Source organism: Microtus pennsylvanicus, chromosome 10, assembly GCF_037038515.1.
Source record: "Microtus pennsylvanicus isolate mMicPen1 chromosome 10, mMicPen1.hap1, whole genome shotgun sequence".
NCBI lineage: Eukaryota > Metazoa > Chordata > Mammalia > Rodentia > Cricetidae > Microtus > Microtus pennsylvanicus.
Window position 1 is genome coordinate 101,005,997 of NC_134588.1, and position 25,170 is coordinate 101,031,166.

A 25,170-nucleotide genomic window follows, 5' to 3' on the forward strand; every position below is an offset into this window, starting at 1 on the left:
TCTTTTGGGGATGCCTCCTCTTGCCCTGTCCCTTCCTGTCACCTGTTGATTGTCATCTCTGATGTTCTTTTGGCTATGCTATCCTTATCAGTTTGCAGAAACTGCTTGGGGCCTTTCTGTCAAGAGGCAGCATATGCTTCCCACAAACTCCTTCTATTTCCACATCTAGTTTATAGTCACAGTAGGTGTTCCTGTTGCCTTGGGGCAATGTGGGGGGAAGCACTTCTCTTTCCCTTCAAATATTAGCGATTGGAGGGAAACAATCCCTGGACTGCATCTTAGTTTCCCCGCTCTCAAATGCCTCAAGAAGTCCTGCAGGATTGCTGTGGGCCTAGGGATTTGCTCTCGGGTTCTGTGACCTAGGAACTGTCCTGTATCACCATCCCAGTCTTGGCCCCTGAGCCTGCAGCAGCTGCATCTCCAGGGAGGCTTCCCCTTAGTAAGACAGACTTTCAGGAATTCTTCACCCCCAAGGCCAGTCTTAGAATTCTTCTGTGCCCTTGTCTAAGTCCCGAGAACTGTTTCTCCAGTACTCCCCAGGCCAGGGCGAGCGTAGCCACCCCATCACACTGAACGTGGAGCTCTTGGTCTTTCTTTCTCTTGTCTCTCTTGTCTCATCTGCTTGTTAACCTATTCTCATCAGCTTGGGGTCAGTATCTCCTTATTCCCTGAGTCGTGGGAGCCAAAGTTAGGTGTGTGTGTGTGTGTGTGTGCGCGCACGCACGTGTGTGTGTGTAAGGGGGCATCTAGAGGTGAACCAACTCCAGAGGCTGTGGCTTCAAGGGATACTACTACATAAGTAGGCCAGGAGTAGGTAACTGGAGAACTTGGTACTGTAGCAAACAGGAGAAACTGTACAAAGGTGAAGCCATCTCCCAGTTTGAACTGATGTTACTGTGAAGGGAGCTGGGCTTCCCTTCACCCTGTATGTATTACCCCTATCCCTGCCTCCAGTCATCTCCTTCCCACCACCCTGCTTTACTTTCTTTATGACATTTGTCACCACCAGGCTATTATTCATTGCTTGTTTTTCTCACTAAAACATACCAGGCATGATGTCAGAGATTTTCTTTGACACACATTCTTAGCGCCAGGAGTCATGCTTGGTCCAGAGTAGCTGCTCAGTGAGTACGTGGGAAATGAGTCTGTAGAGGGAGTATTTAGTGGCTTTTGGGTGACAACGCTTCCTTGGCAGGGTCCCCTGCCTCCCTGTGCAGGGTTCATCTGTCTCCCTCTCTCCTTGCACTCTGTCTGCTCTCGGGAACTGAACTCAGAATACTTACCCAGTCTAAACATGCCTTGCTTTGGTCTGTCAGGATCTGTCACACTGACTTCCATTTTGACCTCAGAGCTGCTTGCAGTTGGAAAACCACGGTCACTTTCCCGAGAGATCCCTTGCTTGCTACCCTGTGTTTAGCATGTCATATACTTTAAGAACCCACTCACCACCCTTGGGAGCTTTACGGCCCTCCCACTGACTGCCCGGAACCATCCACTTTCCAGCCAGCTTTGGAGGGGGCTTTAACCAAAGCTGCCCCGGCCTTAACTGCAGCTGGTGGTACTCCATGAACCTTAGCACCTCTCTCTTAGCATTTCGTATTTCCCTGCTACACCTGTCTCACAGCGTTTTGCTGTATTTTTTATTTGAAAGGGCATTACAGTTAAACACAGTAAGCAAGCTAGGTTCTTTGTGATATATTTACATAAACCCCGAACGTATTTATCTACTAATGGCCCTGCCCTGGTGAATTAATTCCATTTTTATAATTTACTAAGGAATTCTTTCTCTCGCAATAGCATTAAAGGTCTGATTAAGTGGAGGGGGGTTAGGGACTCCCTGAACAGTTTCATGCCAGAGAGTCTAATTCCTTCAACAATAGCTCAGATTAGACGAGGGCTGGTCTACAGGGCTTCCCATGCAGCTCCAGCGTGCTCTGAAGTCATCCTGGGAAGTCTCCTTGGCTGTGAAGTAGTCTCTCTCTCTCTCTCTCTCTCTCTCTCTCTCTCTTTCTCTCTCTCTCTCTCTCTCTCGCTCTCGCTCTACCTCTCCTTCTCGCTCTCTCGCTTGCTCTGTCTCTCTCCCCTCCCCCACTGACAAGTTAGAAGATAAAGCATGCCGGCCTCGCATTCACACATGACCTGCTACCCGTTTCTGTTTTTTCCTATTTTGTGACTACATCAAGTCTGGGGTGCTCTACAGCTCCTGGAAGCAGAGCCCCTCAGGCTCAGACCTGTCCTTGGACAAATGCCACTTTGCCCACTTTGCATTGTTACAGCTGTCCTCCACACTGAGCTGTTCCACACTTCCGTGGATCTCCTGCCAGGTTTGAGGAGCCTTTCGTGAGTCACCATGGGAACCAGGAGTGTAGGCGAGAGGTGATCTGTGGGGCAGCAGAAGTGGATTATTTCGTGTGTGTTATTAGTATATGCAGTGCATCTGGAAAGAGTTCTTTTGAGGACCTAAAAACTATAGTTGCTATAAGGGAGTTTGTTGCTACCACTCAGAAAAGAAATAAACACCAGGAGGAGTCAAGGTTGATTTCTGAAAGTAGTTCCCTCGCAGGGTGACCACAGTGCCCCATCTCCCATGGAGAACCTAGCGCTGGGCTGTTGAGGATTTATGGACATGTACAAAACACAGGATTGACTCTCGGCTCACTTCTAGGTCAATGATATCTCGCTGCAATGTGGCCATGGGGTCCGGATGGCACTCCAGAAAAGCCTTGCTAGACTTCACTTGCAGCTGCAGCTGCAGCTGCAGGGGTTGGTTGTGGTGTCGGGTCCTAGTCAGTGTGAACTGCGTAGAAGGGGGAAGGGCTACTTGATTTACCTGACATAATTGTCAGCATCAGGAAGAACACTCACGGCTCTTTCATTCATTCAAGTGGCTAGTAAGCTTCTTTTTCATGCTAGGAAACGTGCAATGAGACAGGCCCTGACTCTCCTCTTCTGGCCTGGCTGGGTATGGTGAGAGGGTTCCTGGCAGCAGAAATCTGAACAAAGCCCTTCACCCAGAAGAACATGTGGTGAGGGGGTCTTCAGGGATGAGGTGGGGGTAGCACGAACAGAGTAAGGCCCGCAGAGGCTGCACAGTGGCCACACTGTATGGGGAATTTGAAGGATTCTGGACGTTATTCCTAAGGATAATGGGGAACCACAAGGGTTTTAAGCAGAAGTGTGTGCGGCCAAATGTGGAGAGTGGAGACTGGGAACCCTAGGCAGGGCACAGCTGCAACCCAAGAAATTCTTGCTATCGCAGATAACCACAGACATGGACAGTACTGGAGAGTAACCTGGAAGCTCTTTTCTTAGCAAACCATTTCTTTAAAAAGATGTGATTAGCCCTCATTTTGATACATGATACAAGAGATTCTGAAACATTTTTCTCATAGCTCACCATTCTTAGGAAATAATTGCCGCACAAGACAAGGGCGCAGCGTCCTCTGCATCTCATTTGGACTGTCAAAGCAAGATCTTGAAAGCACTCGAGACTGTGAGTTCTTCCGAGATCTCCTTCCACTCCTTAGCACTCCACTACTACCCTCCAAGTACCCATCCTGCCCGCAACTGCTGAGATTTCTCTTCCTCAGTTCCATGGCCAATGGCACGGTCACTTGGTCTGCTTCGTTCAGTTCTGAAAATGCAGCAAGTCCCTCAGTGCCGCTGTCTTAACCTAGCTGTGCTACTGCAACCAAATACCACAGCCTGGGTGACCCATGAGCCACAGACACGAGCTTGGCTGAAAAGCCTGCACCAAAATGCTGCAGGTTTGGTGTCTCCAAGGTCTCTGAGATGGCATTTGGTGTCCGCGTACTCTTGGAAGGCATGCACAACAACAAGCAGAAGGGAGAAAAGGTGGCAACCCTGTCGGCCCTTGGGTAGCTAACCCCGTTTCTGAGGATTGACCTCTTAAGATTCGGTTTCCTGTTAATAAGTGCCAATGGGGGGTAAGGTCCATGTGAGTTTTGAAGGCGACACAGGTGTTCAAACCATACCAGTCACTTTGCTACCCGTTGGTCTTGTGTCTGCTGGTGTGCTGGCTCGGTTGGTGCTAGTGTTAAGTAGAAGTGGGTGTTTGACTACACTTTTGTGTTCTGATAATCTCTGTAATTTCCTAATTATAGCTCCTAGAGCAGTATGAGAGGAGATGGTTGGGGAGAAGGGATTCTGGAGGCATTTAGGACAAAACCTAAAGCATTTGGGAAACAGTGGGATGTGGGAAAGGTGAGGGAAGTAATTATCATGGCTCCCAGGCTGAAGGAGGTGACATTGTTAGTGGTTGTGTTTGTTAGAGGGAGGAGACCGAGTGGGGGCAAGCATAGGTGGATGGGGGTCAGCCTACATACAGCTTTGCTTCCTGTGTCAAACTTGGGTGACCCAGGGAGACCCCAGCATCTCCCTGCCGCCATTATTAGTTGACTTCTAGGTAAGAGACACAGTATAAATGTCTGCTGATTCAGTTCTTTTTGGGATGCTCCTTGTTTGGGTTAATTGTTGGGTAATAATAGAGAATAATGGGGAGACTTATTGAGGGCTTTCCGTGTGTCAAGCATACACTAGATGCTGTCCAGGTCTTACCTCATTCTTATCTTCCTAATAGCTCTGAGAGGTGGTGACTCTTCATGTCTCTGCCGAGTAAGTGGATGCTATTCTAGGAGGTAGGCGGCAGGGTGAGCTCAGTGTTAAGAAGGGTGGGGAGAGGGCGGGGTCTGGAAGCAAGAGGAAAGTGGAGCTGAGGAGAGGCTGAGAAGCTTGTGCGGAGGTGTAGGCATCTATTTCAAATGCCATAACGATGCTGCTTTCGGCTTCTGGCCCCACAGGGTATGGGAGAGGCAGCAAGCTCATCGCCTGGCTGGACACTGAGTGTCTGAGCGTGGGAAATCACTTGCCTGGCTGCTGTGGAGATGGCTTGGCCGGTCAGGGCCTCAACTTTACTCATCTACAACTGGGCATCAAATCTGTAATCTACCTGTTCAAAGCGTGCAGAGGCACGCAGCATTAGGGTTCTCTCTCCATGTCTTGTTTCTCACTACCGGCCTGGGATGACACTGTTAACTGTTCAGGTCATCTGTGTCTTTGTATGTATTTTATCTGTTTATTTCACCGGTTGCTAAAAGTATTGCATTAAGATCTCACACGTAGATGTTATAGTCTGCTGTAGTAAGAAGAGAGCCGCTTGTCGGTTCCGGCTGCCCAGAACCGAAATAATCACACAGAAACTGTATTCATTAAATCACTGCTTGGCCCATTAGCTCTAGCTTCTTATTGGCTAACTCTTACATATTAATTTAACCCATCTCTATTAATCTGTGTATCGCCACATGGCAGTGGCTTACCAGGTAAACTTCCCAGAGTCTGTCTCCTGCAGAGGCTCCATGGCTTCTCTCTGACTCCTCTCTTCTCTCTCCCAGCATTCTGTTTAGTCCCCCCCCCCCACACTAGCTAAGTTCTGCCCTGCTATAGGTCCAAAGCAGTTCTTTATTCATTAATGGTAATCACAACATACAAACGGAAATCCCACATCAGTACAGAAAGCCTAGTACAGGAGAGCGCTGTTCCAACCTTGTGCTCTCTAGCAATGAGGGAACGGCATCCAGGAGTGAGGAAATTGCTAGAGGTGAAGGGCTGAGCCCAAGATGAGTTTTCCTCATCTTTATTTGAAAAGAACTCATGGAGGGAACTGTTAGGTTCCCCTACTCAAAATATACTTCAGCAGGGTTTGCAGCATGTGGGAGACTTCCAGATGTGCGAGGCCCTTGAAGCCGAAGGATGTTTTGCAGGCTGATAGGATGTGGAAGGAAAGGGCATTTTGAAACTGACTCAGTAGGTAGGGACGCACTTAGAGCAGAGCCCCAGGGAGGGGCTCACAGGAGGGCATCTTTGTCTCCATATTGTCCCTTCAGGGAAGGTAAAGAGACTCTTAGATACTGGCAGACACCTTTGCCCACACGATCATGAGTCCAGGAGGTGTGGAAGACAACGGTTTGTCCTGGATACAGTGAGGCCAAAGATTTTTCCAGTTTGAGCAGAGAAGTTGTTGCTGACTTGGGGAGACTTGAAGGTTTACCTAAGTTCATTTCCTGCTACCTCTCCAGTGAACATTGCTAGGCCCTGGATTGGTTGTGAGGACATGTCTGATATCTCAAACCACTTTGATACTTTGATCTTCCTCAAGAGCCCTGGCCAGGGAAGCGGGAAACTAAATGAATTCTAATCTGGTTTATAATTCTGTCCGATTTGGTAACTGAAACTGTAGTTTCAGTATAACGTGTGTGTGTGTGTGTGAGTGCTCCTATGCCCTTTTCTCTTGAGATGCTGCCGAGTGTGTGGGGAGCAGACTGCTGATGTGTGGATAACCTGGGTGCCCTCAGGGACCTTCTGCTGCGCTCCTTGCTGGCATCTGTCTCCTGTCTCTTTTTTTGAGGGTACAGGGAAGTTGCAGGGCTCCTGGAGAGCCAACTAGGAATCTCTGTCTAATTGTGGCTCATTCCTTTTCTAAACCAGACAGTTGCTTGGGTCCGTGCGGGACTCACGTTCTCCATGTTGGCTTTCTCTATGAGCCAACTGGAGTGGAAACAAAAGGGCCCCTGGTCCCCTGCACACTTTGGCGTACCCAGCTGCCTTGTCCCTCCTCTAGAAATTTTAATACCACACCTCACTACTCTCCCTCATTCTTCTTGCTTCTCTGGAGTTGTATTGGCAGATGGGATCAGGGAGAAAGATGCTCCCTCACCCATAGGAGAAGGCTAATCAAGGTATTTACCTGGGCTCTACAAATACCACGCTTCCTGGTTCATGCGACTTACATCCATGTACTATGTCATCTATATAGATGCCCTCTCTCTCTAACCAGAGATGATGAGTTATACACCACCTAATGACGGAGGCAGATTCTGAGACTCCTGCTGATATGCAGCCTTGTGTGCTTACACACCAAATGGTCCGGGTAATCCCTTGATGGCTTTAGGAGATGTGGTCAGTGCAAATGTGTGACGCCGCTGCTGGGATAAAGCTTACAATAAATTTTACAAGTAGGAGTTCACAGTGATGACTAAAAATTATTGTAGTAAATACAAACCATAATGCAGTCACTTATTATTATCAAGTAGTATGTTCTGTGTATAACTCCACCTGCTAGCCTTTCATAGGACTGGCTGGCCTCTACCAGCAGGCGTAAGTAGGCTGTACTAGACTACAATAGCTTCAGTGTTACTAGGTGACAGGAATTTTTCAGTCCCATTATAATTTTGTGGGACCATATGTATAACATATGTAATATGTAATTTTAATATAAATTTCACAAATTGTATATTTGCAGAAATAAAAACATATATACTTTATACCTGAAAAAAAGACCACGCCATTGAGTATATTTTATAATATATTTACATACCCGCATTGTATCTTAGTATCATTTGACTCTGTATGATAAGCTGTGGGTCACAGACTCACCAGAGCACAACTCTGTGAGGCTCACAGGGGTTCAGGATCTGCTTCTGGCCAACCTGCGCAAAGATGGCTCCCAGGTCTTAGGGAGCAAGCGACAATAATCTCGCAGTTAACAGGTGTCATGCAGAGGCCAAAGGCCAGAGCTGAGTTGGAGCCAGGTGTACCAGGCTGACCCAGGGAGAGAGCAAAGGTGAAGGGTGGCCTCAGAGGACAGTCCAGGCCTACAGGCTGGGTGGGTTCAGAAGTGTCAAGCTTGTCTCCTTTCACAGGAGTGAAAGATGGTGTCTCTGTTGTTTGAAGAGAGCAAAGGGTGACATGCTTGCATAGCCTGAAGGGTCTACTGGAGGTCAAGAGGCCAGCCACCCAAACCAGGTGGACCCGAGCCATACCATGTTCTAAGAGTTTTCAGAGGAACGGAGCTTGGAAGCAGGGAGAGACACAAGACACTGCCCACCGGTGTGGGTGCAGAAGGGAGGAACAGGGCAGGGACTTCCTTAACTGATAGAAATGTCTTTAGCCACAGAAGGCAGACATGAAGAAAAGTGAGGAAAGTAAGAAAGTGGGTCTCAGAAAAGTCTCATGGTGTCAGGCAAAGATATATCATGAGATTTTGTCACCAGTGACACAGGACTGAGGAGGGGTCATTCTGTCTCTCTTCCTTCAGGGTGAGGTTTTCCTCAGTCCTTCCTCTCTCTCTGTCTCTCCCCCTCTCTCCCTCCCTCTCTCTCTGTCTTTGTCTCTCCCTCTCACCACCCCCGTCTCTCTCTCTCTCTCTCTCTGTGTGTGTGTATATGTTTGATTCCCCTGCCTTCTACCCAGAGGATATTTGGCAATAGTGATATCAATTTTTGGTTGTCACATGGAGGCGGGGAGGGAGGAACCCTGCAATTGGCATCCATCTGCTATAAGTCCACTGTTCAATGCTCAAGATGGCTTCCACCATAAAAAACATTCAATCCATAATGTCAACCATGCCGCGGCTGGGAACCCCTACTCCAGCTCATTACACTTCTCCTTGCTCACCAAGAGAGCAGCTCTGACAGAGGCCTGGTTCTTGCCTCATATAGCATCGACACATGCCACCTCGTGTTTCTCTGTGGGAGAAAGAGCTCACAAATGATCTAGACTGCAGGACATCCTAGATGGCCAGAGCATGCAATTCAATCACTGCTGCTGGATTCATCCGGAAGTGATGGGCTGAATCATATGCTGGGGTCTGGAGGAGCATGTAGCCTACCGTCCACCTCCCGCCAGCTTCCGGTCTAGGCAGAGAGACAGAAATTGTCAACAGATGCCAGGGCGGCCAAAAGCAAACAAGTGTTTTAATGTAGTCAAAATGGCATGAATGAAATGCTACGGGCTTGAGAAGGCATGCTCGCCAACAGGAGGGAGGAGGGGCGCTCCTGTGACTGAGCAGTGGTGTGCAGAGCTAAATTAGTGCCCTGTGTGTAAAAACATTTCAAGCAGCCTCTTGGAGGAAGAGCAGAACAGGCGAAGGGTGCCTCAGCTGTGATAAAATATTGAAGATGAATTAAAAAAAAAACAATAGGCATTTGTAAGTGGGGTCAAAAATCTTTGCATTATACTTGAATGTGTAATCAGAGAGACTTTTTCTCAACTGTTTTCAGCTTGCTAAGCCTGTCCCGTTTCTAGCGGCAGTGAGAGGGAAGGAGGGAGGGAGGGAGGGAGGGGGGAGGGAGGGAGGGGGGGAGGGAGGGAGGGAGAAGCTAGGCAAGGGTATCATGACTGTTCCTGTTTTAGGTTCTTATCTCTTTGGAGTACTACATATTTCTCCTCCAGTTACTCTATGTGAGCGCTCGTAGAATGATGGATGGTTTCTTTGTCTCTTTAAAATTCAGGTTAAATTTCAACATCTGGTGTGGTAGTATTAGAAGTTGAGGATGAAAGGAGTTGACTAAACCCTGAAGGTGAAGCCCCTGTGGATGGGATTAGTGCCCTTGTAAGAGCCTCTGGTTCTCTTTCTTCTCCCTTCCATCATTTCAGGATGTGGTAAGCAATCCCTTATTTATGAGCCAGGAGGAGATACCAAGTCTGCCTTCCAGGTTACATACTAGGAGGAACAGATCAGTCTCCTTCATAAACCACTTAGTACAATGGGTCTCAACCTGTGGTCGTGACCCTGGGGGGAGGGCAAATGACCCTTCCATAGGGGTTGACTATCAGCTATCCTTCATATCATATCTTTACATTATGATTCACAAGGGTAGCAAAATTACAGGTATAAAGTAGCAATGGAAATAATTTTATGGAGATCACCACATCAGAGGAACTGTGTTAAAGGATCACAGCATTAGGAAGGTTGAGAACCACTTGGTAGGTAGTATTTATATAAATTTCCCCTCACTTCTAAAAATCTTGTTGCTTGGTAGCTGGATACAGCGCAGGCCAAAGTGACCTGGCAATGAAGATGGACCAGAAGGCTTTTGTACAGCCTGCTGCTGTCTTCCGGGTTCTTGCTGACCTCTTGAAGAGGTGATGGCATATTGTATGATCTCCTTTCCTGGTTCATCAAGGCCCAACACACTTGACTCAGTTCCATCTGAGTGTCCGTGAACTCTAGACACAGGAAACATCAGTTCTTCAGCTGATGCCTGACCCCTGAGGCCACCGCACAGCCTCTGCAGGGGGAAGGGTCCGCCCTTCTTTTTCCTTTGACTCAGGCATCGTGATAGCATCTTCTGCCCTCTGTGCCTCAGCACTCCAGGTCACCATTTGTCCCCTGCCTCTAGATCTCTCAATCGGCAGTGGAACATAGGGACTCTCTCTGTGAGCCTCCTCTTCGAATTGTCTGGGGTCTCAGTATCATTCCTCTGCAAGGCGTTGTGCTTCCCAAGGTAAGGAAGGTCCCTCCTACTGGGTTCCAATGTTTACCTCCTCTCTTCTTCCTCCTCATCTGCCTACAGTCTAGAATCATTTCTACTCTACCTAGTGTTTGAGAAATTCCCTTAAGCTTGAGTTTTTGCTTCCTATATCTTATAATAATGATGGTTATTGACATATACAGACTTTATTTGTTATTTGGTTTTGCTTGTGCTTTGAGGCAGGCTCTTGCTCTGTTGGCCAAGCTTGTCTCCAGCAATCCTTCTCCCACCTTCCTGAGCACCTGAATATATAAAACGTGTATAGAGCAGCAAATCTCTTAGCTACTGTGCCCCCATGATCTCTGCATTGCTAAATGCAATGGTCAATTTTCAGTCTTTAGCATCTCAAATTCGTGTGTAATATCTGCCCCGCTGTGAACCTGTCTACCTCACGCCCTATGCCTTTAGTTGCCTGGATGACTCTTGCCCTTACCCTAGCAGCTACTTCTGAGCCCTGTCTTTCCTGCGAGGAACTGTAATTTAATGAGCTATAATTTTGTGGCCACATACTGTGTTCTGGCTGTTACACATCCCATTTTATCACTTAGTGCTCCTCCCAGTGAGGATGGGTAACCCTCCCAATGTGTAGTGAGCGGGGGCTCAGGGAGGTGATGTGTCTCTTTGGGCTCACACAGCTAGTAAAAGGCAGAGTCAGGAGCTGTACTAACATCACAGGTTGTATTCCCATGACAAGAATCATATCCCTTTGCTAAAACCACCCCAAAAAGGCTCTAGGAATCTCTTTCCCCTGGCTCTTTCAAGAAGAAGCACCTTCAATCTTGAGTGGCATTTCCTTCCCAGGTCACATTCTTCATGACACCCAAAGGGGTCACTAGGGAGAATCCCTCTCTGTTGACTCTTGGTCTTTATTAAGTCTCCTTTGAAAAGTGGTTCACTGGGTGGTGAAGCTGTTTTGAATGTGAAGACTTTATCTTTAAACACCTACTGTGATGTGTATGAGGCTGCATGAGTTTCTGTGCATCGTGCCGTGTAGAAGCCCACTGAGGCCAAACATGGGCATTGGACCCACTGGTACTGGGTTGTGGGTGGTTCTGAGGCAGTAGGTGGGTGCTAGGAACTGAACCCCGCCCTCTGGAAGAGCAGTGAGTGTTCTAAACCACCCAGCCATAACTCTAGTCCAGAGAACTTTCTCTTACAGCGATGGGAACAAGGCTCTTAGGACCCCTGTGTTCCACTCGTGGGTGTGCTTGTTCTAGTGTTTTCACAGACCTGCCTCTCTGTGTTCTGGTGAAGTTGCTCCTTCCCAAGCTTGTTCAGACACCCACCATCTTACCAGAGCCTTTGCTGCTAGAGACCTAGTAGGGAAGGCTGTCTCCAGTGTGCCCTCTAGTGGGTCTGTTAATGTCCTGTCTGCCATTCACAAAAGACCTTCTAGCTCATTCTGTCCGTGGATAGAGAGGCCCTCTAGCTCTCTTCAGTTCAGTCCTGTCTGTTAGTCCTGCTTATCCAGGCCAGGGGAATCCCAGACTCCTCTGCCGATTCTTCAAAAGGGAGTTTTCCTCCTCTCCTTGGCAATATGCGTGGCATCCCGCTTCCATTTCTCCTTTTGTCTCTCTGGATGCACCTCTACTGTGTCTCTGTCTTTTTCCCTCCCCACGCCATCTGGATTCAGAACAATTCTTTCTAATTTCTGTAGTTTGGTTAGTCAGTCCCCACTGAGTCTGGGGTGTGCTGGTTTGGGGGAGGAAAGGCCCCTCAAGTGATGAGGTCATTTAGGGGGATTGGTGCCGTTTTTCCCCCCAGAGAATGAGTTAGTTTGCCATCACAGGACAGTGGCCTTCTTCCTCTCCTCTGCATGCACTAACCTGCCTGTCTGCTTGCTGCCACGAGTTGAAGCAGCATGAGCCATTTGCTGGTGTCACGCCTTTAGGTTTCCCAGACTCCCAGAACCGTGAGCTAACTGGAGCCCTTTTCATTAGAAATCGCCGAGGCTCAGGTCTTCTCTTCAGTAAGGAAAAAATGAGCAGAGATACCTGTGTTGCTGTCTTAGCCTCATGCCCCTCTGCCGTGATAAAAGACACTCCCAAGAGCATCTTTAAGGAAGGAAAGGTTTATTTGGCTATAATTCCAGGTTCCAGTCCTTCATTGTGGGGAAGACAAAACAGGAACCTGAAGCAGCTGGTCACGTCCGCCATCAAGAGCTGAGAAAGGACGTATGATTGCTGTGTTCTGTGTTCTCCACTCCATGCGGTGTAGGGCTCAAAGCCTACTTTGAGAGTGATGCTGTCCACTCTTAGGTTGGGTCATCCCACATCGGTGTCATAATCAAGACCCCCGCCACACACACACAGAGGCATGTCCACAGACAACCCAGTCTAGACAGCTCCTCACTGACTCCTACTAGGTGATTCTAGACTGTCACACTGACAATTAAAACTAACCATCCCAGTCCCCCAAAAGTATCCTTTCTGTATCCTATCTATGCTTGTTGGGGTGGAGGGAGTGCCTGGGCTTCCTCAGCATGCTCCCCCTCCCTGTTTCTGTGATTGAAGTCCATATGCAAATGTTACTCTGTAATTCCATGCTCCATGATCCCTTGTCCAGATCAGCTGGACATCCCAGCCAGTTTTTCCAGAGCACAGCCTGGGCAACCAATGTAGAGAATAATGTGCTTGTTTCAACTGTCCCTCATTCTGATAGCTTAAAGAACTCCTTTAGTGGAGGAGTTCTTTCAGAACCCACTTACAAGGCATACTAATCACCTTGTTATTATATCAGGAAAATGTTGGCTGCAAGCTTTATTGAACCTAACTGTACTGGCTTAAACTAGTGGGAATGGGAGGCTGATATCTCTCTTTTGTGACAGGAGTCTGGAGGTGGGGAGCCCTGGGCTAGTTCTTAGAAACCCAGACACTCAGGGCTTCCCCTGTGTTCTCTCAAGTGTGTTGACTTTCATCCCACGCTGTAGCCCTGGGCTTATGAGAAGTCTCCTGATCTCCAGGCGTAAGACGGACTTCCTAGATAAGATAAGGGAAGAGCAGAGGCCAGAAAGATCTGGTAAGCAAATCTGCCACACTCCAGCAGGAAAGTAGGTGCTTTTGCCAAATTCCCACTTACGTTCTTGGGAATGCTGACCTGTGGTGACCGCTAGCTGGGAGGTGGCTGGAGAGAAGACGGTTTGTCTGTGGAGACATTTCCAGGCTTTCTTGTCTACCGCATCTGCCAACAAACATAGATCCCACAGCTTCAAGACTGTTTTTGTAAATCAAAACTCTGCTCAAAGATCAAGGCAGGCCCCTCAAACAAGTGTCTGAGGTGTTTTGCGCAGGGGAGTAAATGTCTGTCGTTACAAGAGTACCTTTGAGAGGAAGCACATTGGGCACTTTAGAAAACGCTTCCTGTAAAGAGGGTCCACTCACGCTTTATGCAGTAATTGGCGTGGGTCCAAATGTCTATACCTATGACATTCTTTCGTGCTTACTGCAGCAGCTGGGTGGACCCCAGGAAATGTCAGGAGTGAGGAAGAGAAAGAAAATATTAAACTCTTTCTTGGCTGGGCAGACCTGTTAGATGTTGGCCGCTGAGGGATGTTTTCTGGCATGTTTTTTGGAGTGTCTAGGAAGCGCCTGGGATGGGGTTTGCAGCAGCTTAGATTGGGATTGTGAATCTTCACAACAGAAGGGAGACTGGCTGGTTTCCTTGAGCAGCCACCTGCTTCAGAGACACCCCAGAGCCTTCAATCTGTCCCTTCCCCAGAGACTGCCCATCTCACCCGCTATCTTCTGCCGCAGAGTTTTGAGTAGCTAAGCATCTTGGTGTGGTGCAGGTGTTAACTGTGACATCTGTGAGGCTCAATGCCTGGCCCTGTTTATTTCATCCCAGACCTGGGATCTCCAGGTACAAACACGTGTGGGTGTCATTGTTGACTCACAAAGGGACAGCACATGATTCATGAATTCCTTTGGTGATTTGCTGGCATGTTTTTATTTGTTAGAAATTCACTGGGTCTCCTCTGTTTGTCAGCTATGGTCAAGGATGCTACCAGGAGAGACTCCTGTGTCCCTGCTTGTCAGGAAGAGATCAGAGAGGAACAGGAATGAGAGATAAGTGTATCAGGTGGCCTTGGCAGGAGCTAGGAGCCCGTGGAGGGAGGGCTTGGGCTTGGGTATTGGGGGTTTATTGGGGACGGCAAGGAACGCACCATCGTGGAGCCTCCGTGTGAATGGACTCGGGACTCTAGCTTGTGTTCTAATTGTGGTCAGCTGAGAGAAATAAATGAGGTCTCCAGAACACACAAAGAACAAATGTGGCATCTTCTGAGCAGAACTCAAGGCAGGTTTCGTGGAGATGGTGAAGACCCAACTGGCCAGGTTACAGGAAGCATTGCACAGACAGAAGGAACAAATAAGGAAAGGGAGGCAGGAAAACTACAGGGTTCACTCTGTGCTTTCCAAGTTTGCCTGGAAGCTAAACTCACGGTGGGGGAGACCAGGCAGGTAGGGCAGAGTCACTCCGGGAAAGGTTTGTATTTTGTTTCTAAGCAAAGAGAGGCAGAGAAATAGCATTATTATATAGAGTTCATAGGAAGAAACTGAGCTGAGGGGAACCTGGTAGGGAGGAAGAAATCTGTCTCCATCTTGGGAAGTTGCTTGTTTTACCCCTGCTGAAGTTTTCTGTAGCAAGGAGCAGTGTGACCCAATGAGTTCACACAAGCACCATCTCCACGCTCACCCTGAACTTCACCTTGAATCCAGGTAACCAATCTGAGGGATAGCGCTTGTTGGTAAAAACCAGGTCACTTACTTCAAAGATCATAAAAAAATCCTTCATAAAGTGTGTGTGTGTGTGTGTGTGTGTGTGAGAGAGAGAGAGAGAGAGAGAGAGAGAGAGAGAGAGAGAGAGAGAGAGAGAGAGAGGGTAGGGGGAGATTGAAGGAGAAATTAGTTTGGGATATAGTCTTGAGCCTCTGTTTTTGAGGAAGGTTGGGGTGACATTGGGGTGGAGCTCTTGCTGGTAGTAACAGACCCTCAGAGGTGGGTCCTGGGTCTTAGTTTGACTAACTGCTCAAGCGGTCTGATTGTGAAACACCAAGTGTGTTCATTCCTGGGCTGTGGAAGCAATTTTATTTAGCCCCACAGTTAAAATGAAAATATAAAGTTAGAAAAGGACCTGGATAACCTTTAAATGTTGCCAGGCTTTTTATCTGAAAGTACATTAGGGAAAGTTAAGCATATTTATTTATTTATTTATTAGACTATCTTTATTATTTGACAATTCCATATATGTACATAATGTCTCTTGGTCATATCCATCTTAACTTCCACTCTTCCCAGACACTCCCCAGCACATCCCTCCCATCCTCATGTCCTGCCTTTTCCTTTTTTAGATTTATTTTATATATATGGGAGTTTGCATGTATATATGTGCCCTGTGTTGTGTATGTGTGTGTGTGTGTGTGTGTAATGTTTTTGGAGGTCAAAAGAAGGTATAGAATCCCTGAAACTAGAGTTAAGGAGCGTTGTAAGTTACCATGTGGGTGCTGTGAACCAAGTCTGGGTTCTTTGTAAGAGCAGGGAACTACTGCTCTTAACTGCTGAGCCATCTCTCCAGCCTTCTCCCTCCCTCCCTCCTGCCCTCTTTCCCTCCCTCTCTCTTTCCCTCTTTCCTTCCTTCCTCCCTTTCTTTAACAAATATAACCCACAGAGTCTAACTAGTCCTGCGTGCTGATGGTTGAGCGACCTTGTTGGCTTGACTTTGTCCAGGCCTTGTGCAGGGACCAGAGTGTTGGGACTTCATGAAGGGCAAGGCTACGCTGTATCTAGGAGCCAGCATTCCACAGCACTCTCCCCCACCTTCCGGTTTGTATATTCTTTCTGCCCCACCGTTCACAGCACTTTCTGAGCCTTGCTGGGGGAAAGAGTGATATATGCATCCCACTTGGGCCTGAGGACTCACGGATCTCATAGTCTCAGCACTTTGACTGGCTGAGTCTGCGCTGGTGCCTACTGCAGAAAGGGGCGTCTCTGGCTAAGGTTGAGAGGGCCTAATGCTTCACGTGGGGACAGTGATGCCTGGAACACTCAAGGAGGTGTTAGAGCTAGAAGGACCAGATGAGTAAGAGAGACAATGACTGCTTTACTAAGCCTCAGACTCTCTACAGTGCAGCTGGAAAAAGGTAGGATTGGGCAGTTTGAGGGAGTATTGTGTTATACAGTGAGGGACACTAGGACATTTTTCTCTCAGACTCTGCAGTCCTATGAACGTATACAGAGGTGTGAGCAAAATTATATAGCTTCTGGGACATTTGCCCCTCCCACTTAGCAGGTTAAAGTGAGCATGTAGTGTCTAGGCCTGGGAGTCATCATTGGATGTTGTCATTGGGAGTCAGTGATGCTGTCTCGGGAGGTGACTTTCAGGGGCCTGAGAGGTCTGTCTCACACAGAAGGGAGTTTTCTATCTGCTTCTAAATTTACTCAGACGTTCAAAGTGACCAAAGCAAGCCCTGGGTTGTTTAACCTCTCTTGACTTCCATTTCTTTTGCTTCAGAATTATGATGATTTCATGCTAATCAATATCTCAAGGGTATTATAACCAAGGCTCTCATGGTGAACTCTGAAATATAAAAGGATCATTATACTCTACACAGATCGTGGAGAATCAGCTATCATTACCCAAGGCCATCTTGGGACAGGATGGATCACTCGCTCGCTTGCTCACTCCCTCGCTCGCTCAGTCACTCGCTCACATACCTATGTGTTCCTGCATAGCTTCAGTGTCTCATCCACTCAAAGGATGACAACCAAAGGAACAAGAGGACAGTTCCTTTCTCTCGATTTCCATTCTACTGATTGGAAGCCCAGGAACTGTGAGTGGTCGGCATGCAAGGCACAGCAATCAGGATGAACAGAGAATTTTAATGTCTGAGTAAAGCCCTCCTTGTGAGGCCTCAGGAGGGGAATGTGTGTGCACTTCAGTCATGAGAGGAGAACCCACACACATGACTTAGGAGAGTGTCGTTGAGCTCTTTGGTTGACTGTGTCCTTCCAAGACTCCGTGCCAGGCCCCAAACCCAGTGTGACCATACTAATAAGTGACCCTTAGGCATCCATGCTTCTCTGTTGGGGTGGGAGAATTAGCCAGGTACGTTGGCCTGTCCACTTTTCTGCCATGCATAAACACAGCACCAAGCAGAGAAGCAGAAATACAGAGGGCCTCTTACCAATACCAATTCTGTCGGCCTCTTGAACTCTCATAGATACTTTTCTGTTGTTTCTACATAACCCACACTCAGTAATTGTATTACAGCCAAAGTAAGTCTAGAGTAGACATGAACTCTGGAGTGGTGGGGACAGTGAAGGCCTGGCCTGACCAGCTGTTGTCTCCTCTGGTTCATTGCAGGTAACTGTTGGCTTCTGGCAGCCATTGCCTCCCTCACCTTGAATGAAAAACTGCTTTACCGAGTGGTCCCCAAGGACCAGAGCTTCCAGAAGAACTATGCGGGTATTTTTCATTTCCAGGTATTAGGCCTTGCTTGGTACCTTTGCCATCACTTCTGTATCTTATCCAAATCTGTGTGATCAGAAACTCTGGAAGTGAGGCCAATACTGACATCCGGTTATCCCTCTGGGTGATTTGGGTACATGCTCCAGTTTGAGAGCCATTCCTTTGTACATCTGTTCCATCAAACTCATCCTCTTTCCTTCTTCCTCCAGGCCACAGGGCCACGAGGGACTCACTCTGGACTAAGGATCAGGAGATATCAGACTGAGTCACTCACTTTGGCTGCCTGGGTGATACTGAGCAAGCTTTCTTCTTCACAGACTCAAAGAAAGACTAAATGTTTCTTGGTGCCTGTGGATGAGGTGTAAATCCTCTCAGGGAATTTAAGGTTCTCAAAGCCTGGAGACCAGCTCACTGGCAGCGGGGACCCCAGCCAAGGAGTCTGCTGAAGGACTTCTCTCTGCTTCTGCGTGTGATACAGGTTGTTTTCCCACCCCTAGTTCTGGCAGTACGGAGAGTGGGTAGATGTTGTCATCGATGACAGACTGCCTACCAAGGATGGACAGCTGCTCTTTCTACACTCGGAAGAAGGCAATGAATTCTGGAGTGCTCTCCTGGAGAAAGCCTATGCCAAGTAAGTGAGATGGTGAGTAACTGGAAGACCCTAGGGCCTCCCTGAAGGCGCTTGCCTGCCTTCCCACTCAGGATGCGATGACCAAGTTTTTCCCAACACCCAGACAGCCATAGGCCAGAAAGAAAGCATCCCTCTCAAGAGAAAAGGAAATTTGGACTGGGGATTTAAGATCTCATCTTTGGGGATGGAGAGATAGCTCAGTGATAGACTCTTGGGTAGCATGCATAAAGCCCTGGTTCAATTCTCAATATACCATATTATATATATTCATTCTTGGGGCAGAATGAATGAATGTTCAAAATGATGATGATGATGAAGTAGAGGAAAATTATAGAAGGAAGTTTCTGTTTTGCCCAGTCCTGCAGCTGTTCAGTTCCAAAGAAACACACAGAGGCTTATAGTAATTATAAAATGTTTGGCCTATTAGCTCAGGCTTATTATTAACTAGCTCTTTTTTTTTTCTTTTTTTGGTTTTTTCGAGACAAGGTTTCTCTGTGGTTTTGGAGCCTGTCCTGGAATTAGCTCTTGTAGACCAGGCTGGTCTCGAACTCACAGAGATCCGCCTGCCTCTGCCTCCCTAGTGCTGGGATTACAGGCGTGCGCCACCACCGCCCGGCCCTATTAACTAGCTCTTACAACTTAAATTAACCCATAATTCTTATCTATGTTTAGCCACATGGCTTGGTATCTTTTCTCAGTGCAGCATTTTCATCTTGCTTCCTCTGCATCTGGGTGGCAACTACAGACTGAGCCTTTCCTCTTCTCAGAATTCTCCTAGTCTGGTTGCCCCACCTAAACTTCCTGCCTGGCTACTGGCCAATCAGTGTTTTACTTAACGAATATGAATGACAAATCTTTACAGTGTTCAAGTGCATTGTCCCACAGCAGAAAAGAAATGTTTTCAGTACCAAACTGAAGCATGATCAATAAAAAGTCAGAGACAGAAATTGGGGTTCTACCCGAAGATCTGAAAAGCAAAGCAGCCAGCATTGGCTCTTACCTCAACCTAAGTCTGAAATGGCTATCCTGCCTCAGGAATCTCAGAATGAGACTGTGTATGAGCTGTCTCCTCCCACCTTATAATCCTCTCTAGTTCTGGAATTAAAAGTGTGCACCACTGGGGTTAAAGGCAGGCACTGCCTGGTTTCTATGGCAAACTAGTGAGGCTACTGGGATCAAAGGTGTGTGTTACCACTGCCTGGCTGTAAGGCTGACCAGTGGGGCTGTTTTACTCCTCTGATCCCCAGGCAAGCTTTATTTATTAAAATACAATAGACATGCCACTACTCCAAACTCAGCAAAGTCTCTGCTCATTCCTTGAATGCCGTTTTCCTGACTGACATTCCAAGTTGAAAGGCTTCTTCAAATTAGCCTCATTTGCTGTCACTCCAGTAAATTTCTCGTTCTGTTAGGGCAATCCTTAGCCTCAAGGAAAGGCTCCCCATTCCTATCTGTGCCTGGATACCCCAGAAACTCAAGCAGTCAAGGCCAATTCTGAAGGGGTTTTGGTTTTGAAAGGGAGTGGGAGACCTGGAAAGGGGCGGCCTGGGGATCTGTTCCTAGTGAAAGCATCTGTCTTAAACAGTGGTCTGTGCTTGTTCTAGGCTCCTTGTCAAAGCTGGCCAAGGTCTTTCCTTGGCCCTCTTGCCTACGTCCTGGCATCACCCATTCCATGTCCCGTGATTCCCTTATCAGATGCTCATGGCTGTGGATGGTGCTTGTTTTCTTTCTTTCTTTTTAACAGGCTCAATGGTTCCTATGAGGCGCTTGCTGGAGGCTCCACAGTTGAGGGGTTTGAAGATTTCACAGGTGGCATCTCTGAGTTTTATGACCTGAAGAAGCCCCCGGGCAATCTATACCACATCATCCGGAAGGCTCTTCGTGCAGGATCTCTGCTGGGGTGCTCCATTGATGTGAGCCTCAACTCTTTTCTTCATCCCTTTTATCTGGTAGCATGATGGTTTATAGTGTTCAGGAATGGTGAAGACCTAATGAATGGGTGGGAACTAGGGTTAGTCACACTTTAAGATTATATTTTGCTGGTAACTGTTGGAGCCTCTAAATAGTACGGCTAGACTCCTCAAGATAGCACAGCCTCATCCCCTGGGTCCTAGTTCCTATTTACTTATCATCTGTTTTAGTTAATCATCTTAGTCTTTGGGAAAGCAAATTGGCAGCTGACAATATTTGATGGACTTGATCCCTGAAGAAAAGAGGGCCCAGCCCTGACAGGAAGATTGGGAGTAAGGAATGCCAATGTGGCCTTAGAGGTCAGACCTGCAAGCCAGCAGCCTGAGGGCCAGTTGTTACCTATCTCTCCAGATGCTCTCTTTTCTGTCTGGATGTTTTAATGGGTAGTTTCGCTTGTTTGCTTTGTTGTGAGGCAGTGTGACTATGCTCTCTGCCACACTCTAGGCTTGGCAGCCACTTGCTACCTGCCTGGCTCATTAAAGGGGGTCGTCTAGAGATGGGTCTCTCTGTTTGTGGGTTGTTGCTGCTCCTGCATTCGTCTCACCCAAGAAAGTCCTGGCTGTGTGTTGTGCTTTTAGAAAGCAGTGTAACGCTGGCTCCAAAGAGGTCAGGGTCAGCCCCCCTGATCAGACTCTCTCCTTGACCAGGTCTCAAGTGCAGCCGAAGCAGAAGCCACCACCAGGCAAAAGCTGGTGAAGGGTCATGCATACTCTGTTACCGGAGTCGAAGAGGTAGGAAGGGGTTAATGTGGAATCTGGGAAGTCCCAAGCAAGAGTAGGAGGTCACACTGGGAAGTTCTGTGTTGCGTTGGAGCTTTCTTTGCTTATTCAGAGCAAGTTTCTCTCAGGATGCAGAACCCCAGACAGGGTACCTGTGACTCTTGGCTTCTCAGAGGACTTGTCTGACTCACCCTCATTCTAGCTCTCTGGTTTCAGTTAAATCTGGCTCTTTTCTGAAACAGAGTCAGAAAAGTCATAGGGACTATCAGTTAGAGTCTACACAGCCCAGACAAATGCTTATGTAGGCAAAGCAGTATAAACCCATAGGAGTCCCTAAAAGAAGAAATGATTTCAACTCCAGTGTTCAGGGTGATATTTAATAGTGAGAAGTCATGTAGCTATTTTTCATTCTCTGGCCCCAGCATGGCCTATACTATTTGTGATTTTTATTTCATATGGTCCACCTATATCCAGATAGGAGTTGAATAATTTCGTTTATAGTAAGAAGTATAAATATAAGAGGACGAAAAGATGAAGGTAAAATACATCAACCTAGACAGTGCTGAGGAATGAATTTTCTTTGGGGTTCTGGGTGGTCGTGTAGAAAAAGCCACACACCAAGGACTCCAACTCTTGCCGTTTGTTGCAAGTGACATCACTCACTACACGCCTTCTGACTGGACGCGGTCTTGTTAAATCAAGTCCACTCCGTAAACATTAATTGAGAGTATGAGGAAAGTTTGGGTTAGCGCGTGACGGGAATGATAATGATAAAGACCTGCAAGACTGACCTGTTTAGGTACATATGTTTTAGCATGTGTTCAGGAGTGCTCGGAGATCATACGGAAGTGCTCATGAAGTAGTGGCTGAGTCCTTTTCTGTTGTTACTATAACACAATGCCTGAATGTGGATTTATAAAAGAAAGAGGTTTTTTTTTTTATTATCTCATATATCTGGAGTTTGGGTAGTGTAGCAGGGTAGCTTCGTGAGCTTCATAACAGCATTAATCAGAAGGGTAAGTGGGCACCCTCAAGAAGAGAGACAAACAAGAGGGCATTTGCTGCGTAATACCTTTAACAACTAATCAAGTCCTGAGAGAATGAGAACTTACACAAGAAGAGTGAACTCAGGTAGCAAAGACAGTAACCCCATCTCCTGTTTTAATCCCTTGGAAGCTCCACTTGCAAGCCCCACAACTGCAGTGACCAAATTTTACCATAAGTACTTGAGGGCACTTATAATACACTTAGATGTTGGAGACACTCAGCTAGACGCCTTCTTTTTCCTGTAGAGATGTGAGCAAGCATCTACTCACCAGATAAGGTAACGGGGATGACAGAGCAAAGAAGCAGTTCTGCCCAGTTCCACCTCCGTGAACCAGTGGTTAGGTGGCTTACATGCCTACAGGAGCACGGATGACTCAAATGCAGCTGCATCACCAGAAAGCCAGCATGGGTGGGGACACGCGAAAATTGCAACCCTGGAGCTCCCTGCATGACTTGCAGGCGGCACCCAATGGAGACTCTCTGCTTGCCCTGCAACTGTTCACTGCTTTTATAGCCTTGGAGAGGGGCTTTGTAAATCTTATAGCTTTCAGGAATTTCCTGGGCCCCCCAAGTTTTCCTTACTTCCCAAGTCTAATGAGTTTGCTCGAGGAGGGGCTAGCTAGAGCACTGACTAGGTAATCTTGAATAACTGGGCCTCTCTGAGTCTCATATTGTTGAGGTCTAACTGTGAAGTTTAAATAATGCTTAGCACTATATTGAACCCACTAGTAAGTAATCAATAAATGCTAACTTCTACGCTATTGGCATTGTTTGGGGGGGGCATTTATTAGGATGCTGTCTCTGATATTCAGAACAAGGTTCTGCTTAATCAGTTGCAAACTCTAAACCTATGTTAAGTAGATAGATAGTTGGTTTGTGGTAGATTTGCTCTTCGTTTGTTCTAATAGCTGTGAAAGCAAACATTTGAGCAAAGCTTAAATGCTTAAGGAGAGGAAAGTATGGTCTCTTGGAGATATTTGAAACTCTGAACACCCTGGGTGCAGACATGCGCTCCAGGCTGCCGCAGTGTGGTGATTTGTCCGTGCGTGGCTCTTGCAGGTGGATTTCCGTGGCTGCCCGGAGAAGCTGATCAGACTGAGGAACCCATGGGGTGAAGTGGAGTGGTCTGGAGCCTGGAGTGATGCGTAGGTCCCTCTCCCTGCGTAAAGGTGTCATGAAACACACACCATGAGTAACGAGACCTGTCGTTTAGCGGGTTCTGCAGCACTTACTGTTTGTAGATGACACAACATGCTTTGGAATATTATCCCATGATTCAAGGATGGGAAAAGCAGAATAGAAACCATTTTGCTGCAGGTTTTGATTATGAATTTCTGCCTTGGCATTTGGGAATTTGGCAGCTCTGTGGAATTTTGCCTACCTATTTTCTACCTACCAAACTGGGTACTACAAACTGGGTACTACAAACTGGGTACTACAAGGTAAAATTAATCACTTGCAATCATATTTCCCTGCCGCAAGCACTGTTTCCCTCAGTAGCAAGAAAAAACAAAGATACTGGGAGAACCTTGATGCTGGGAGCCATGGCCCACCCAGGCAGTGATGAATGGGTGTGCCACTTACCCACGAATTCCTGACTAGGTGTTGATTATTGGGTGGAAGGACAACCTCTGAACTGCCTGTCTCCTGGTAAAGGAAGTCAGTTCAGGGAGATGAGGGCCTGGGGTGGCTATACTCTGGCATCTATGTCCCCAATGTTCTCTACCAGCCAGAGCCACGGTCTGGGCTATTTACCTGCTGGCGGTTGGAGAAGGAGGACATGGAAGCTCGTGTGACATGTGTGAACTAAGTATCCAGCTGTTCTTTGCTCTTGTTTAAGTTTGAAACATCAACAATAACAACAACAAAAATCAAACCCACTGGGAGATGAGATTAGATCTGGAACTGTCAATCAGATCCCATAACTTTTGCTTGCACCAAGCACACTGTGTTCAGTGCCCCCTAACCAACGCCAATAGCATGGAAGTTGACATTTATTGATTGCTTACTACTGGGTTAAGCACGGTGCTAATCATTTCAAACACACAATTGCACTTGATGACTTTAAGAAGCCCCAGGATGCTTCTGCTCATCTCCAAGTACTTAGAAGTCACTGGAGGGAGAGGCTGGGCCTGGCTGTCTTCTTGGCTGGTGAGGGAGGACCTGGGCTTTTGTTGAGTGTGGTCAGGGAAGAGCTTTTGTTTGTTTTAGGATTGATACTAACCCCGTTCACGTATCTAGACAATGCACACGCTTTTCAGGAAAGCCCAAAGCCGTAAAGGTCAGACAGCTGTAGATGGCATTTGAACAAAGTACATTGTCACAGAAAGGCCACCAGCAGGACACCGGGTGACATTACCTCAGGCAAATTTCCATAAAACTGCACCTGATGATCAAAGCCACATTCTTAGGAAGCAGACAGTGCCTGTGTCCCTGGAGCTGGCTGGGCCCTCTTATAAATAGATTCGCCCCAGTCTGATAGAAGATCAGAGTGACAAGTCCCTAATGGATCAGGAATACCTGCCTTTCTGGCGGCAGGACCACCTTGCTCCTATGGTCAGAGGTCTGTGAGTCTTAATAGGAATGTAAAACTTACCCAGAGAGTGGAGATGAGAATGGAACCATTATGTTCCTGCTGCATGTCCAACAATCTCTGCAGCAGCCCATGTCCTTGGCTTCATCCCTTCCCCTCAGTGGTACTCTGCTTCATACCTGTCTTCTTTCCTTGATAGGGGGGCATCCCTTCTGTGGTCCTTTGGGGACATTTAGCTGCAGCAAACAGCTTGCACATCTCGACAGTGGCCACCTCTGGCTCATTATTCCCCCTTCCGCAGAGCACCTGAGTGGAATTACATAGATCCCAGGAAGAAGGAAGAGCTGGACAAGAGAGCAGAGGATGGAGAGTTCTGGTGAGAGGCTGTGCAGGAGGGCTGTGCAGAAGGGCTGTGCAGGAGGGCTGTGCAGGAGGGCTGTGCAGAAGGGCTGTGCAGAAGGGCTGTGCAGGAGG

General features: G+C 47.5%; 1 protein-coding gene across 2 annotated transcripts in view; it reads left to right on the forward strand.

Annotated features, from left to right (window-relative positions):
* Capn8 (calpain 8) overlaps positions 1 to 25,170 on the forward strand; it is a 75,617-nt gene that overhangs the window by 17,136 nt on the left and 33,311 nt on the right. For both annotated transcript variants that reach the window (XM_075989364.1, XM_075989363.1), the window contains exons 3-8: positions 17,691 to 17,809; positions 18,293 to 18,426; positions 20,171 to 20,339; positions 21,045 to 21,128; positions 23,223 to 23,308; positions 24,998 to 25,072. In XM_075989364.1, the coding sequence (XP_075845479.1) occupies positions 17,691 to 17,809; positions 18,293 to 18,426; positions 20,171 to 20,339; positions 21,045 to 21,128; positions 23,223 to 23,308; positions 24,998 to 25,072 (667 nt within the window). The remainder of the gene's footprint in view (positions 1 to 17,690; positions 17,810 to 18,292; positions 18,427 to 20,170; positions 20,340 to 21,044; positions 21,129 to 23,222; positions 23,309 to 24,997; positions 25,073 to 25,170) is intronic.